The 15,920-nt window shown below is 40.4% G+C and overlaps 1 protein-coding gene across 2 annotated transcripts in view; it reads right to left on the bottom strand.

Moving 5' to 3' along the window:
- CAP2 (cyclase associated actin cytoskeleton regulatory protein 2) overlaps positions 1-15,920 on the bottom strand; it is a 136,550-nt gene that overhangs the window by 104,673 nt on the left and 15,957 nt on the right. For both annotated transcript variants that reach the window (XM_060023593.2, XM_060023595.2), the window contains exons 2-3: positions 4,229-4,350; positions 623-723 (exon numbers count right to left, since the gene is read on the bottom strand). In XM_060023593.2, coding sequence (XP_059879576.1) covers positions 623-723; positions 4,229-4,349 — 222 coding nt within the window. In that variant the 5' untranslated portion in view covers position 4,350. The remainder of the gene's footprint in view (positions 1-622; positions 724-4,228; positions 4,351-15,920) is intronic.

Genomic DNA, 15,920 nt, shown 5'->3' with positions numbered 1-15,920 from the left:
TGCATTGAAAAACTAAAACTCTACACCTGTTAAACAAGTTCCCATTTTTCTCCCTCTCCCTAGGCCCTGGCAAGCACCCTTCTACTTTCTGTTTCTATGAGTTTGACTGCTCTTGATGCCTCAGATAAATGAGATCATACAGCATCTTTTTGTGACTGGCTTAATTTACTTAGCACAATGTCCTCAAGGTTCATCCATGTTTTCCTATGTGTCAGAATTTCCTTTTTTATGGCTGAATAATATTCCTTTGTATGTACAAACCACATTTTGTTGATCCATTCATCTGTCAACAGAAACTTGGGTGGCTTCCACCTTTCAGCTATTGTGAATAATGCTACTATGAACATGGGTATATAAATATCTCTTTGAGATCTTGCTTTCAATTCTTTTGGGTATATATCCAGAAGTAAACTTGATGGACCATATGGTAGGTCCATGTTTAATTTTTTATAGAATCACCATATTCTTTTCCACGATGGCTGCACCTTTTACATTCCCACCAGCAGTGCACACGGGTCCCAATCTCTCCATTCCCTCACCAACCCTTGTTATGATCATTATTTTAAAAAAATTTTAATAGCAGTCATCTTTTCCACAGAGAATGGGGGAGGAAAGTACTCACATGAGTCTCCACGTCACCAGCCAGGATCCTACTCTTCTTTAAAAACTCAGCCACCATGCTGTTCACCAGCTTATCAAAGGCCTCCACCGAGGGTGCCACACCTTTGGAAAAAGAACATTCTGTTATTCCCCGGTAGTTTAGTGAAAAGCTGGTACTGCTGTGCCATAAGTAGTATGGAAGTTTAATGTCATTCATGTCATTCTCTTCCTATTCACTAAGTCATTCATTCACCCAATATGTACTTATTAAACACTCCTCAATGGCTCAAGAAAACAGTGTTTTCCTATTTTTCATCCTTCAGAGTAAGCACTTTCACCTACATAATTTCATTTGATTCTCCCCCAAACCTATGAGGTAAGTAGCACTGTCACACTTTGACTGATGAGGAAATGAAGATGCAAACAGAACGCGACTTGTTAAAAGCTCTATACCAAACAAGCGGCAGATCCAAAAACTGAACACGCCTTATGAATCCAAAGCCAGTGTACGTTCTTCTATACCGACCTGTGCAGGTGCTATAATCACCTTGCAAATAGTTACCAAGATTATTCAGGACAATTAAAAGGTAACGATGAAGTCTGGGCAAGTAGGAAAAGCAAGCTGATTTCACACATTTTGTTCCTTCTTCACTTCCCAAGGGGAGGGACAGACAGCAAAGGTGGGCACAAAAATGCCTGGTGAGCTAATCCATAGTGAATGTTGATCTGCCAAATTACTATAAAAGCTGAATTGACAATGGCCCAACCTGGTGTGCTCTGCATTTCTTTCCCTGCTTTTTAATTAACAAAAATTTTTTTTGTCTAAGTCCCTGATTGCATATCCCTAATACTGAGAAAGATAATATTGAGAAATTCAGCAGTACAGGCTATTAAAATCCAAACCCAAACTTAGGAGTCCCTTTCTTATACTGGACAGGAATATCCATGCTCATAAATGCATAGGATAAAGCTTCCTTCTTCTTCCCTGGTTCCCACTTGCCCATATCCACAGGCCAAAAGAGTGACAGAAACAGCTGTTTACAGTTCTCTGCACCTACGGTCTAACTTCTAAGCAGGATACTGAAGCTGACTTATCCTAAGGTTCAAAATGCTGTATGTACCAACTCCTATAACATAAAAGGGGTGTAAACCCGAAGATTCCTTATGAATCCATTTGGAAATAGATAAACCTGCTTGTTGCCATGGGAGAGGTCTGAGAGGTCTCTGCTGGGTGTTTAAAGTGGGAGAGAGCTCTTCAAATGTGATGGAGGCCTCTACATAGCAGAATGGACAATGATAAAAGGGAATATCAGTTGCCTTTCATCACTCAGCTCTGCTCACACCTCCTCCGGGCAGCCTTTAATGGCTTGTCTTCCTCCCCAGCCTGCATCCTTTGGGCAACTCTTAGTCAAAGCATTTGAGGCCCTGAATAGTAATGCATCGAGACCAAAGATTCTGGAGGATTAGGACTCTGTCTAATTCATCATAGATTCCCCTGCACCTGTCATAGTGCTTGTCAACTGGCAGGCATGAAAATATTTCTTCAACTGTTGAGTCAAACTCACCTGGTTGTCAGGGTGGGGGGAAAACATATCATAAAACACATCACAACAACAGTCTCATAAGGCAGTTCTTTGATCTGTGCCTACTATGGATTTGTAATGGATTGGGTTCCTTCTAAAAGTTTCTTTTTAAATTAAAAAAAAATTAACTTTAGTTACAACATCATTGTAATGGTGATGTTTACATTTAAGGTGAGAGGCTGTCCTTAAGGATTTGTTAAAAATAGAATTTAGGAAATCACCAAAACTGACTAATTAAGAAGAAACGGAAGTGATGTTGTTTAGGATAAGTAAAAGGTTTTAGGATGAATATCATTCAGACATTTTACTAATTATCCTTCTTCATTTCATATTATCAATAGGATAATAAATTGCTGGCTAAGCTGCTTTAAGATAACTTACTTTAATAACTGGCTTGAAATTATTTATTATATTAGAAAATATATGTTTAAATACTTAACTAATTTAATTATATGCCTTCCAATTTTGCTTAGCTTATTAATTTTCTTTTTTTCTTTTTTTGTTGAAGAAAGTACAAAGTGTCTTTACCTCTTTGTGTAAATGAGGTTCAAATTATTGGAGTTGTTTTTTTTCCCTTTTACTCAGCAACACTACACAGTCTCCTGGGAGTTGGATTTTAACTTTATGTATTCACAGGCTTTATATTTGTGGGCAGCAATCTCAGAGAAATGTCTTTTGATCACCTGATGCCAAAGGCATAAGGAAACAAAGTTACTAAAGAGAACATGAAAATATTTTCTTACAAATAAAGTCTACTGAATCTCATATACCAACTCCATAGTTAACAAAAAGAGGCTTAAAATGAAATCATAGATATGTCTCATTTGATGCGGAAAAAATTTACAGGCCCCTGGCAGCTTTCCTTTAAACAACACCCCCTTTCAATTCATTCAAAGCATTATGTTTGGAGTGGGGGGAGGAAAAGAAACCAGCCTGTGCATTTGTGCTCACACAGTAATTTTTGTCCCAGGGCACGTAATACAAGGCACAGCTCCAAATACGCCTGAAATTCTAGAAGCACCAATGTGGTTCTTGCCTGGTGAAAGCTTTTTTTGAAGCCCCCTCTTCCCCAAGGCTTTTCTCAAGCCCCAAAAGCCTGACAAAATTCAAAATGGGTCAGATAAGGAGGAAATGTGTGTGAGACAAGAATAGAGTTGACAAATTAAATACAGATCGCCTGGTTAAATTTAAATTTCAAATAAATTGTGAATAAATTTCTGAATAAGTGTGTATCATGCAGTATATCCCACGCAGTATTCGGAACACACTTCTAATCAAAAAGAAAAAAAAGAATGTAGTTTATCTGAAATGCAAATTTAACTGGATATCCTGTATTTTTATTTGCTAAATCTGCAACCTTAGAGAAGAAGAAGTTGGAAAAATTACTGTAGATAACTTAGAGAGCTGGCCGTGCATGGTATTTTTTTTTAAAGAAGTAGTTAACTTTTTATAAGTTTGATCACATAATTTTTAAAATCTTTTTTAAAAATTGTGGTATTAGCATATAATTTAAAAAATGTGTTTGGTAAGGAATAGGCAAAAGTAAAACAACGTGATGTGGTCATGTTACATCGAAGTAATATTTGGCTTCACATCAGACTCTCTTCCTTTAAAACTGCAGTTCTTAAATTTAATGACTTGTTCTCTTTAAAATTATAATGTTCAGAATGATAATTCCTTCCAATTTACATTCTAATAAGGAACATTAGTTTCTTTTTGATAATTACTTAGATAATATATTTAGTCACTGAATGTGGAAGAGCAGCATAAACATTAAAACGAAAGAATAATGACATTTGGCTCATGGATTATGCTCTTAACATGCGCAGATACAGGAAATTTTTGTGGCTTGTGGGTTGAGACTTTTTTCTTTTTCTCTTTCTCTTTTTCAGGGATCGCTTGCATCTGGTTAATGTCACGGTCACATATAAAGGAAGGAGTAGGGGAGTTAAAGTTGATAGAAATATTTCATGAGAACTATGTGATGGGGACAAAATTAATTGACCCACATAGAGATCAGTAATGACAACAGTTTGTGGCCCTACCTCCGCTGACACCGTTAATTTCCCCACAGTCCCCAGGAGGCCGGTGTAACCCTGCAGACAGCGACTCCAGTCGACCGACGGCCTGCTCCAGTCTTTCCATAAGCCCCTGCATCTCTGCCATCCTAGGAAAACACCGGCACAAATGGAGGCCATGTGAGCATCAGGAAGGATTAGCAAGCTGACACCATTAAACTTACCATCAGCAGGAAGGAAAACAGAAATTATTCGGAATGGCTACGGCTTTAATTACCTAGAGAGCACTTCTACATGTCAGGAAAATAGGTGAAATGCAAAACAAAAACCCATAAAACTTGGGGCAGAAAAAAAATAACAAATTATACTGAGCTTATTTTCTATTCACTTCAGTGATGTCTACAAGCCTCATACTGCAATACACAAATATTCATTCTCTTTACACCATGATCAAGTGTCTCCTTGGATGCTTCTTTGTTCTATGATACAATTTATACATAGTATTTACTTAAAAGCCTCTGAACATATATTACCAACGTTTCTGCTAAATGGTGACAGCATATTTTAACTATTTCCAATAACTCTTTCTGTTAAAGTATCATTCTCCAGGGGACACTAAACCCACTGATAATTCTTGTTTACTCAATTACCTTAAACCAAAGAGCCTAGCACAGAAGTATGAGTTTATCAAACTGCATCATTTAGCAGGCAACAGAGACCAGCCCCTCCAAGAGCTGTCTTCTACTTACTATAATTTGTTCCAACATTTTTGTTGATGAATTATTTTAAATTACAATTCTTCTGAATGGTGGAAGTTTTAATTTAAAATAATAAAAATGGTTATTTCCTTTTGCTGCTAGTTATTTCTAGAAAAAATTTAGTCTTAGGTGGGGTTGTTTTTGGACACAGGGATCTTCATTTACCCAGCACTCTTGGCTGGGATAAATGGGTTTTGAAGCTAAGGGACTGAGAATAAAAGTGGGGCTGGATATCTATCCTTCCTGCTTCCAAACAGATTTTATTATAGATAGCTACACTGAGTAGCTTGAGGACAAGTACTTTAAAATTATTGGCCCTCGATTGTAATGTTATTAAGGCCACCCCTGATGAATGGAACCCAATCGAATTTGGCCAGGTTCATGAGATCCAGTGTACAGGTACCATAACTCTGACCATACCAACCTATGACTGGTTTGGGCCAAATCAGGCTGCTGCTCCAGAGAGAGGGAAACATGCCTCATCTTAATCAGTGTCCGGAGTCCTTCTCACTCTTATGAACTTTCCTGGTATCATTCTGAGCCAAAGAGGACTCGCATGCTCCTGCACCAGAGACAACACTGCCCCAGAGTATGGAGAAATTTTATTGCTCTAAGATGTGTAAATATTTTCTGTTGCTGCTGGGAACAAGGTAATGCATTTCTCTTTTGTATTTTGTATTCCACTAGTTTTGAGCTTAAGCATAATAATGACTTGCCATTGCCATTTTTAAAAGCAAGGTTACACATATCAAGACATGTGGACGGCTCTGTACTTCTGTGTCCAAATGTCAGATGGTCACCAGATACGGATGGTGGAGTTCACTTTCTATTTTGGAAAGTCATCTCCTCTGAAACTGCCAGCAGCTATTCTTTCAAAATATGGGGCAGTGTTCTCTGAGCAGCTGAAATCAGCATCTAATCCCAAGGGGATTCAAAATTAGAAGTTTCTCATCTATTCTCTTCCTCTTAACGTCAGAGCTTTTGCTTCCATCGCAATTGAAAAAAAAAAAAAAAAAAGGAAGAAGAAATTTAATTGAATTCTTTACGTAATCTTACAAGGGAACTGGGTATCCTGTAGGTAGGTGAAGGCCAATTGAGAAATGATAAAAGCCCCTCAAATCTTTTAATAGTTGCCCATCTGTTCACAGTTATCTATGTTCCCTGTTACTCAACGTGCCAAATGTTACCACCATAGACCCAGCCCGTGATAGAAAAAAATGTGTTTGCTTTGTTAGCAAGCTCCCTGTCCCCCAACAGAGAAGCACCAACCACCTCCAGCCACTCCCAGAGCCGTTCAGCAAGGCCTGGTACATTTCACACATAGGACTGCTGTCCCTGACTGTGGCTTAATCAGCCTCCCTGACAAGACTCAAACTCACACTATCTAATAGTGCTCCATATGTTGAAAGACAGCAGGAGTGAGCCCATAAACTGCAGGGCTGGGCAGATTGGCGTGGAATGCGTCTAAAAGCGAATCAGATGTCACTTCATGTGAAATCACCAGGAGCTAACGTCTGGCAACAGCCTCTTAAGAGGTCAAAATACAGCTCATGCAAGTTGGAAAGATGCCTCTGGGTTTTAAATTTTAGAACAGTTTCTAAGAGACACGGAAGAACAAATAAAAGAAAGACTATACCAGGATATCAAAAATACACATTAGCATTCCCAGGGAAAATGACACAGTCCAAGACAGCTGTGCCCTCTTCTCCCAACACACACACACACACACACACACACACACAGTTCCCCCCACATGTGCCCTCAGCTGCCAGCCAGGCTCTCAAGAATGAAGAAAGGACAGAGCTGTGGATTCTCCAAATTCTTCCCAGGCAGTTCCATTCGCCTTGGTTTTCCAAAGTGGATTTAGCCAAGTTTGGATGAGGAGGTGGGAGCCAGGAATTAAGAATTAGGCTGAGGAAATGGATAGGGCAGTCAAAGCAAATGTAGGCGGCAAGGTCAGGCTAAGGAATGAGTCAGGGCCAGGTGGACAGACAGATGAGCTTGGATCAGGAAGCCAGCAGAGGAGGGGGATATGGCAGGATGGCTGGATGGAAGAAATTCTAAGAATCTGAGGAGAAGCAAAGAGAAGCCAGATACACAGCTAGAGAATCAAGAGACTGGGTTAGATGATGCAGCTCAAACTTGGCCTCCAGATTTCCTCGTCGTCCTATTCAAGTAGAAGGCAATCCCAAGCTGAGGTTCCCCTATAATCTACAGCTAATCGAGAATAAACAAACATTTGACCAGAGTGTGAGGATGGGTGGAAAGAAAAAGGGAGAGGAACGTAGAATTTCATGACTTTCTCTTTTTAATGTTTTAGGAAATTATACTTGAGATTAATCTTAATTCCTTGTTTTGTATTAATTTTTGAGTATTTTGAGTTTCTTTCTAATGGGAAGTGTAACTCATCCTTGTCATTTTTTTCTTATTTGAATTTCCCCCTTTCATTTTTTAAGTTTTTTTTAAAATCAAACAATGCACAGAATTTACAGAGTCAGTAGTTCTACAAGGCTTATCACAAAAACACAACAGTCCCGACTGCCTCCTTTCATTCTCTGTCTTGAGCGTCAACCATGTTCAATTATTTCTGCTGTTTCTTTTAGTAATTACCTCCTTATCTCTGAATAGCATGGTTCTATCTCTGTCTTGTTTATTTTCTTCAGTTTTAGGCATTATCCATTGAGCTCCCACCAAAAACATGAGGGTATACTTTTCTATTGCCCAATCGCCAGCAGCACATTAATGCACATTTCCTCTTGTCCCCCCTCCCAATAGCGTTATATCACAATTTTTGTGTGACCGATCATCAGTGTTAACATAATTACGATTATTCACAGCTGAGTCATGAGGTGTGCTACGATTGTCTTCCATGTTTTGCACAACCTGTTTTCCTAGAGCCGTGTCGTTCAGCTTCTCAGTTTTCTTTGTACTTAAATAATTACTCATCTCCAAGTTCTTCCCCCAGTTCTATAAGTCTCCTTTCCAAAGGGCCAAACACATTTGGAATTCTCTTAGCTTTTTCTTCTCAGAGGCATCTCTCCTGGAGAATCACTCCAACTGCAAGACTGCTCTGCAGGCCTGCTGCACACCTGTCACCTGGGCTCTGCCTCTACCTGCCCTCCCTCCTGTGTGGGATCACCTGTTTCTTGGATTCTCTATCATCCTCTTTCTTGGGGCACTTTAACCGGGAAGAGTATTGTCCTCTGAAAAAAGGTACATGAAAGGTCAATTTTTTTGAGACCTTACAAGTCTGAAAATCTCTATATTTTGACTGCTGGTTTGGCTGAGTGTAGAATTCTAGGCTGGATATTTTCCTCAGAATTTAAAAGGCTTCACTCCATTTTCTTCTAGCTTCCTAGGCAACTGTTGAGAAGTTCAAAGCCATTCTGATTCTTCAGCCTTTAGATGTAACCTGTGTTTTCCTCTCTGGAGGATCTTCTCTTTATCCCCAATGTTCTGAACTTTCATGGTAATATGTTTTGTTTTTGATCAAATATTTTCTTATAAGTGATTTTCAAGCGTGTAGAAAAGATTGGAGAATGGGCAATTGCATATTGTTTGTCTGTGGGTGAGTTTATAAAACAAGTTTGTTTCTTTCAAATAAAGAAGTTAGCATTCTGAATATTTAGAATTCAAACTTCTCTCACATCAACTGCATACATTTACAAAAACTTCATACACTTCAATAAGAATATAGCCAATCAGTATTTTCTCATATACTATCTTGTAATAATAAGGTGTTCTAGAAACAATTTCCTAGGAAAAAAGGTAGCTGTCATTGTTTAAAAAAAATTTTTTTTTTTGGCTTCACTGGTCATCTTATAAAACCCATTGTTAAATTACAGATATTTAGTCCCTAACGTTGTCCAATTTTATGTCCAATGTCCAATGACTACACTTAAAGCCTGAAGAGAAACAGTATTTCTATCCTTTTTCACAGCAGTTTTCAGAAAGGGAGAGTTCCCCACACTTTCAAACCTTTTTTATAAGGTCTCAATTGCTTTGCTTATATTTAACTGGGGTAGTATAGAGAGGCCCTGGCTTTGGAATTACTAGCTAGGGGGCTTTGGGAAAAGAGCTTGATTTTGTTTTGCTTTGTACTACCTATACATAGGATTGCTATAAATATGCATGTAAAAACATAAAAAATCTGGCACGTGGTCAGTGACAAACATGTTAGCTACTGTCATGAAGATATCCCATCTTGCATTGCTCCTATGGGAATAGTTAGGTCTACATACCACTACATCAAGTTTTTGTGTACTTGAAATGTTAAGCAATCATCTAGGTCTGGCCAATGGAAATGACTAGCTGAAAACTTCAGGTCAGTACACGCTTATTATTATTTTTTTCAACATTTCACTTTCCTCTTCCATGTACTTATTCCTCCAACATTTCGAAAAGAGTTTTCTCAAGTCCGTGTGTAATGGTTACTATAAAATAAAAATTTTGCTAGGTAATTAGTAATTTTGTAGTCACAAAGTTCCCCCCCCCGAACATTTTTATAATGACTCTTTTGCTTTTAAATAGTTCTCTGAGAAGGACACAAGCATAATCTCTGTGGAGCCATTTTTGGAAAAAAACACTCCTTCATCCTTCATACTTTCTCAACCAAACCATCTTATGCTCAGGGATAAGGGGTCTGCTAAGGCCCTAACTCCTCAGTCTAACCAGTTATAAAAGCAGCTTTCGTAGCTGCTTTTGAACAGTTGGCACACCACGGCACAGAGTAAATGGTGATAAGCCCAGAATAACAGCCTATTTGTATTACACACTTGGTATCTACAAGACAGACTGCCCAATTAAAATACTGCCTTGTGCCATCTTTTCTGCTAGCACATGCACACCTTGCCTCCCAAGAAGACCTGTCCTAGCTTTTCATGGGCTGAGGCTGTATCTTACTTTCTTTGTATCTCCCATTGAGTCTGCATGCTGCTGCACACATGGAGAATTCTATAAATATTTTTTGATTGACTAATTAATTGGCTACCACTCACTGCCTTTCCCTCACCTGCCCACTCACCGACATAATCCTAGATCAGGCGGAAAGCCAGATTTTCGTAGGAGAAATTTCCATTTAAAAGGAGATACTAGGGCTTCCGTGATGGCGCAGTGGTTAAGAATCCGCCTGCCAATGCAGGGGACGCAGGTTCAAGCCCTGGCCCAGGAAGATCCCACATGCCGCGGAGCAACTAAGCCCGTGAGCCACAACTACTGAGACTGCGCTCTACAGCCCGTGCTCTGCAACAAGAGAAGCCAGGACAATGAGAAGCCCACGCACCACAAACGAAGAGTAGCCCCCGCTCACTGCAACTAGAGAAAGCCTGTGCGCAGCAACGAAGACCCAACACAGCCAAAAATAAAAACAAATAAATAAATTTTTTTAAAAATTTAAAAATAAAATAAATAAAACGAGATACTAGATTAGTTATTCCCACTGAAACCCTCAGTGGCTTCCTCCTGTGATTTGAAAGAGCACCCTTGCTCCCCCTAATGCGAACATTTGGGCTTTCCATAGCTCCTTTTTCTTTAGGATTTTAAAATTTTTAAAGCTCCACATTGTCCAAAGAGTTTTGTAAATTTCCCATGGCAAATTCATAAAACTAGTAAATGCTCCTTTGGTAACATTTTCAGGTTAATAAAAGAGCTAAGTCTTCCAGGTTGCTGGTTTCAAGTTCTCACTAGGCCAAAGGTGCAGAAATAATTGTGGTGAGTTTCTCCCCTGGTTCTGTAAGGGAAACCCAGATCCAAGCGATTCCAAAATTCACAAGCCTAAGATTACATAGAAAATAGACCTGAAGGACAGGAAATTGAAGAATGTCTCATGGTAAGGCAGGGCAGCTGGCTTATATGTGAGCTCTCTGCACAATATAATCACAATGGACGACTTTCTCTATAAGTCCACCCACATTCAAAATAAATATTTGTTAAACTATCATCATATCAGACTTTCCTAGTTTGTTATTTGTCTTTACTGAGACTATATCAATTACCTTCTTTCTTTTCTCTGGAAACTACCAATCACTGGGGGGAGTGATCCTGTGAGTCACTATTACTAATTAGGGTAATATTATACAGTATAGAAGAAACAAACCATGGTATTTATTCATTCGTTCATTGACTGGCTCATTGAATATGCCTGTTTTATTCATTAAGTTAGTTCTCACTATCTGCTAAGCAAATGCTCACAATCTAGAAAATCAAAAGTGATTAAAATACATATTCTGCCCAGCTGTAGTGGGAGGGGGCTGGAAGCAGGTCCTGCTCAGTCAAGCCAGGGAGTTATTTCACTAAGAGACACATTCACATCGCCAAGGTACCCGCCTTCATATCTTTCCCTTAGTTTCCTATAGGAATTTCTGGTGTCCGCTTCTCACAAACAGCAAAAAAAGCCACCATTTTCTTTTTACTGCAAAGAAGTTTCAAGAGTCTCTGAGCTTTGAAACAGTGTAATCAGAATAGGAGAGAGCAGAGAGTTATACAAGTAAAAGAACACTTTCAATTTTTCACAGAGCTGGAGAAAATGTATATGAGATCCTGATTAGACAACTGATTCCTATAAAGCCTCTATGTTCCACTGCGGAGAAAAAAGCAAACTTCATCTTGATTTTCAAAGGCCCTCACCCCAGCTCTACACCCCACCAGGTTCCTAAGAGCCCGTCACAGAGACCACTCACCCCTTCCCAAATGGAAGGCCCCCAATCCCTCTTCTCTGCCACAGTTCTGCCATTTCCACTTCTTCCAGGGCCCTTCTAGACACTGCTGTACCCATTCTCCGAATCCCAACCCTCCAAGAGGTCATCCCTTGTCTCACAAATCAGAGATAACCTCCCTTGAGGTATTTACTTCCTGTCATGCCCATCAAATCAAGAGTAGAGTACAGAAGGGTAACATAAACAAACCACATACAGAAATTACCTCCTCATCCCATCTGCCCTCTCCATGCTGGTGGCGTCACTCCTCAGAACCATCCCTGGTCAGTCTTGTAGTATAAATATTTCTCCTCTAAGTTACAATCTCTGAAGATAAGAGGCTGGGACTCATAGCTTGATGTGGTGGAAAAAGCATTTTTGGCATCAGAGAATCTTAATTTGAGACCCAATCCCTTAACTGACAACCGTGTGACTCCGGGCAGATCACTTAACCTGAATATCAGTTTTCTCACTTCCAATACATGAACTCATTCCTTCTTCTTCATTCAATGACTTAAGACAATTGTATGCAAATATGTTTTGAGCCATGTTCTGTGCTGGTTGCTGGAGCTACACAAGTGGATGAGACACAGACTCTATTCTCAAGGACCATGATTTCCTTGAGGAGCAGACAGTTTGGCTGTTGGGGACAGCCAGCCCTATAGGATACCAGGACACAGCGGACTGGGCTATTTCAGCAGAAGAGAGTCCAGTAGAATCTGAGACCACAGGGAACATCTAAGTATATCTTGAAGGCTGGTGCTGTGCCCTGACTTGGGGTGGTGAGGCTGGGTAAGGGCAAAGACATAAAATCATAGACTCTGAATGCTGACTGGGACCCGGACAGACCCCTGTCACATTCCCATCATGAAGTGGGAACTCCCTTAGCTAAATGTGAGGTAAGACCCCTTTACTGAAAAGGAGCTCCATCCCTTCCCCCTTCCGACCACCTTTCTACACTCCTATATGCTATTACAGACTCTTTCTATTCCTGTGCTCCCACACTGCCCTTTTGCTCTTGCTTAGGCTGTGGAGGAGGCAGAGGTCAAAGAGATGCTTCCAGGAGTTCCTCAAGGGCCACATCCTGGCACTGGAAAAAGAAGAACCATGGAGTCCCTGCTGGCCAGGCTACCACAGCCTGAGTAGGGTTTCCATGGACCTTTTGTCCCTCCATAAAGTAGAAGTATTGCTCACCTTGTATCTAGAATACGTAAAGAACACTTAAAACTCAACAAGAAGAAAAGTATTCCAATTTAAAAATGGGTTAAATATTTGAATAGATATTTTTCCAAAGAACATATGCAAATAGCCAACACTGCCTGTAAAGATGCTCAACATCAAGTCATCAGGGAAATGCAAATCAAAACCACGATGAGATGCCCACTAGGTTATCTGTTCTATCTGTAACCACCAGGTTATACATTCCCTAGGTGAAGGGAAGATACCCACCAGAATGGCTGCAGCCAAAAATACAGATAATAACAAGTGCTGGTAAGGATGTAATGAAACTGTAACCTTTCTACATTGCTGGTGGGAATGTAAAATGGTGCAACTGCTGTGGAAAAAGGTTGGAAGTTTCTTAAAAAGTTAACCACATATTTACCATGCTGTCCAGCCATTCCACTTGTAGTTACCTACTCAATAGGAATAAAAGCATATTTCCACACACACAAAGACTTGTACACAAATGTTCATGGCAGCATCAGTCACAATAGCCACACACACACATACACAATGGAAACAACCCAAATGTCCATCAACTGATGAATGAATGAACAAAATGTGCTCTCTGTCCATACAGTGGACTATTATTCATCAATAAAAAGGAATGAGGCACAGACACATGCTGCCACATGGACGAACCTCAAGAACACTATGCTAAGTGAAAGAACCAGACCAGAAGACCATGTATCCTATGATTCCCTTTAAATGACTCTCTAGAAAAAGCATAGAGACAGAAAGTAGATTAGTGGTTGCCTAGGGCTGGGAAGAAGCATGGAGAGTTACTGCAAATGGGCACAAAATTTCTATTTGAAGAGATGGAAATGATCTAAAATAGGATTGTGGTGGCAGTTGCATTATGTACTAATAATTATTGAATTGTGCACTTAAAATGGGCCAATTTTATGGTACGCAAAATTGTACCTTTATAAGTTATGAAAAACAAAAATAGGTACCCTTCCTCTTTATAAAGATACGGTTGAAAATCGGTTAAGTCTGAGGGACTTTGCCAGTCTTACCTCCCAACAAAGTCATAGGTGGTAATTAAACTTAACCAGAGGTTGCTCTGAATGGCCGCAACCCTCGCTCCCGGAACCAGTTGTACAGGCCAAGATAGGTGACAGAATAGAGCACAGTTCTCACTGCTCCTCTCTCTTCTGTGCATCAGAATCACTGGGGAGAAATGGAGCTTCCTAAATGCAGATTCCTGGGCTCCACTCCCAGCAATACTAATTCAGCGGTTCTGGAATACACATTTTTAAGCAGCACACTTCAGAGTACAAGGACCCATGCTTTGGGAAACAGTACAATAGAGTTGCACAGGAATGTTACAGGTGCGCGTGGGAATGTGTGCAGGGGGTCGAGAAGGGTGGGTACTCACTGAGCCCTGGGAAGTAGGGAGGCTAAACGAAATCTCAAAGGATGAGGAGGTGGTGTTCAGAAGAAAGGTAAGGAAGGCATTCCTGAGCCCACGCCCAGCATATGCAACCATATGGAGGCATCACAGCCAGAAAGTACTTATTGAGCACTCACTATGTGCCAGGAGCTACCTAAGAAAGCACAAGGAACAAGGGATTGATGAGGAGTTAGAACGAGTGGTAGATAAAGCTGGGAAGAGACTTGGGAATTCACCCGTGCACGTGACAGTGGATTGAAGAAGATCTGAGGTATAGACTAGGCAAGATCTGAGAAAGGATTAAATGGATTAAATGAGGTTGAGAGGGAAAGGGAGAAGGTAGGATGTCTTAGATGTCTTGCTTCGGGATAGGGTGGTACCAATAAAAATGGAGATAGGGAGTGAAGGCAGCTAATGAAGATGGGAGCTCAGTTCTCGACATCTGAGTTTGAAATGCAGACAGTGATATGAGATGATAGCTGGCAGCTTCAAGTAGGGACCTGAAGCTCTACCTAATAATAATAACACCTTCCTCAGGATGCTTGGGAAGATTAAAGGAGGTGATAAAGTGAACTTTGTGAATTACAAAGTGATGCCCAGGTATCATTCTTATAATTTATCTCTGAAAGCTCCACAGCATTTATCACTGTGATCTGTACCCAGTGAGTGCTCAACCCGTGAACTGTTACTGCATGTGTTACCACCTCTCCTGTCCCCCAAACACAATGATGGTAACATCTCAAACATTATACTTCTAAGACCATGCCATAGAGCAAATAAACTGCAGAAATACTATTGACTGAAAGCATAAAAGGGGATATCATATCATATAGTCAGTTGTTTCTCATAATATGACTAGAAATGTTTTACTTTATTAAACTGGCATTTCTGCATTAAGAATGCCATGTCTCTCTGGAATAATGAAGGTACTAGGTTTGCTGAAATTCCTTCTAAACTCAAAATTCTAGCATTCACTGTAGGATTTACATACAACTGAATAACAGATCCAGTAACTCTGAGGATCAGTTCTTAAGTGCTGGGCCCATTTTATACCTGGATATTTTCAACAAATGCAAGTGGGATCATTTGATTTCAAATAGCCAGGTGATGAACTTGGCCCAAGAGCGCTCCTTCAACACTTTTTTTTTTTTTTTGCTATTTCATGTGTCTCCAGCCTCCTGGGTCTACTTCCATACTTGACTTTGATTTATTATTTGTGACAAAATCAGAGTTTTCAACTAGACCTGTGGACCACCAAAAGACTAGAAGTTCTTCTTTTATTTTATTTTTTTTGCGGTACGCGGGCCTCTCACTGTTGTTGGCCTCTCCCATTGTGGAGCACAGGCTCCGGACGCACAGGCTCAGCGGCCATGGCTCACGGGCCCAGCCGCTCCGTGGCATGTGGGATCCTCCCGGACAGGGGCACAAACCTGTGTCCCCTGCATCAGCAGGCGGACTCTCAACCACTGTGCCACCAGGGAAGCCCGAAGTTCTTCCTTTTTGCTCTTTGGACCTGGGAGCCCAAAGTAAAGAGGAAAGAGAGAAAAAAGGCAAAGAAGAAAGGAAAGAATGGTGGGGTGCAGGGAAAACAGAGGCGAAAGGGAATAAGGAAGGAGGAGGGGCTACCAGTGCCAGTCCAGAAGTAGTAAGCT

This window comes from Delphinus delphis, chromosome 10 (assembly GCF_949987515.2).
Source record: "Delphinus delphis chromosome 10, mDelDel1.2, whole genome shotgun sequence".
Taxonomy (NCBI): Eukaryota; Metazoa; Chordata; class Mammalia; order Artiodactyla; family Delphinidae; genus Delphinus; species Delphinus delphis.
The sequence above is the reverse complement of the archived record's forward strand: the minus strand, read 5'-3'. Positions and strand labels throughout refer to the sequence as shown.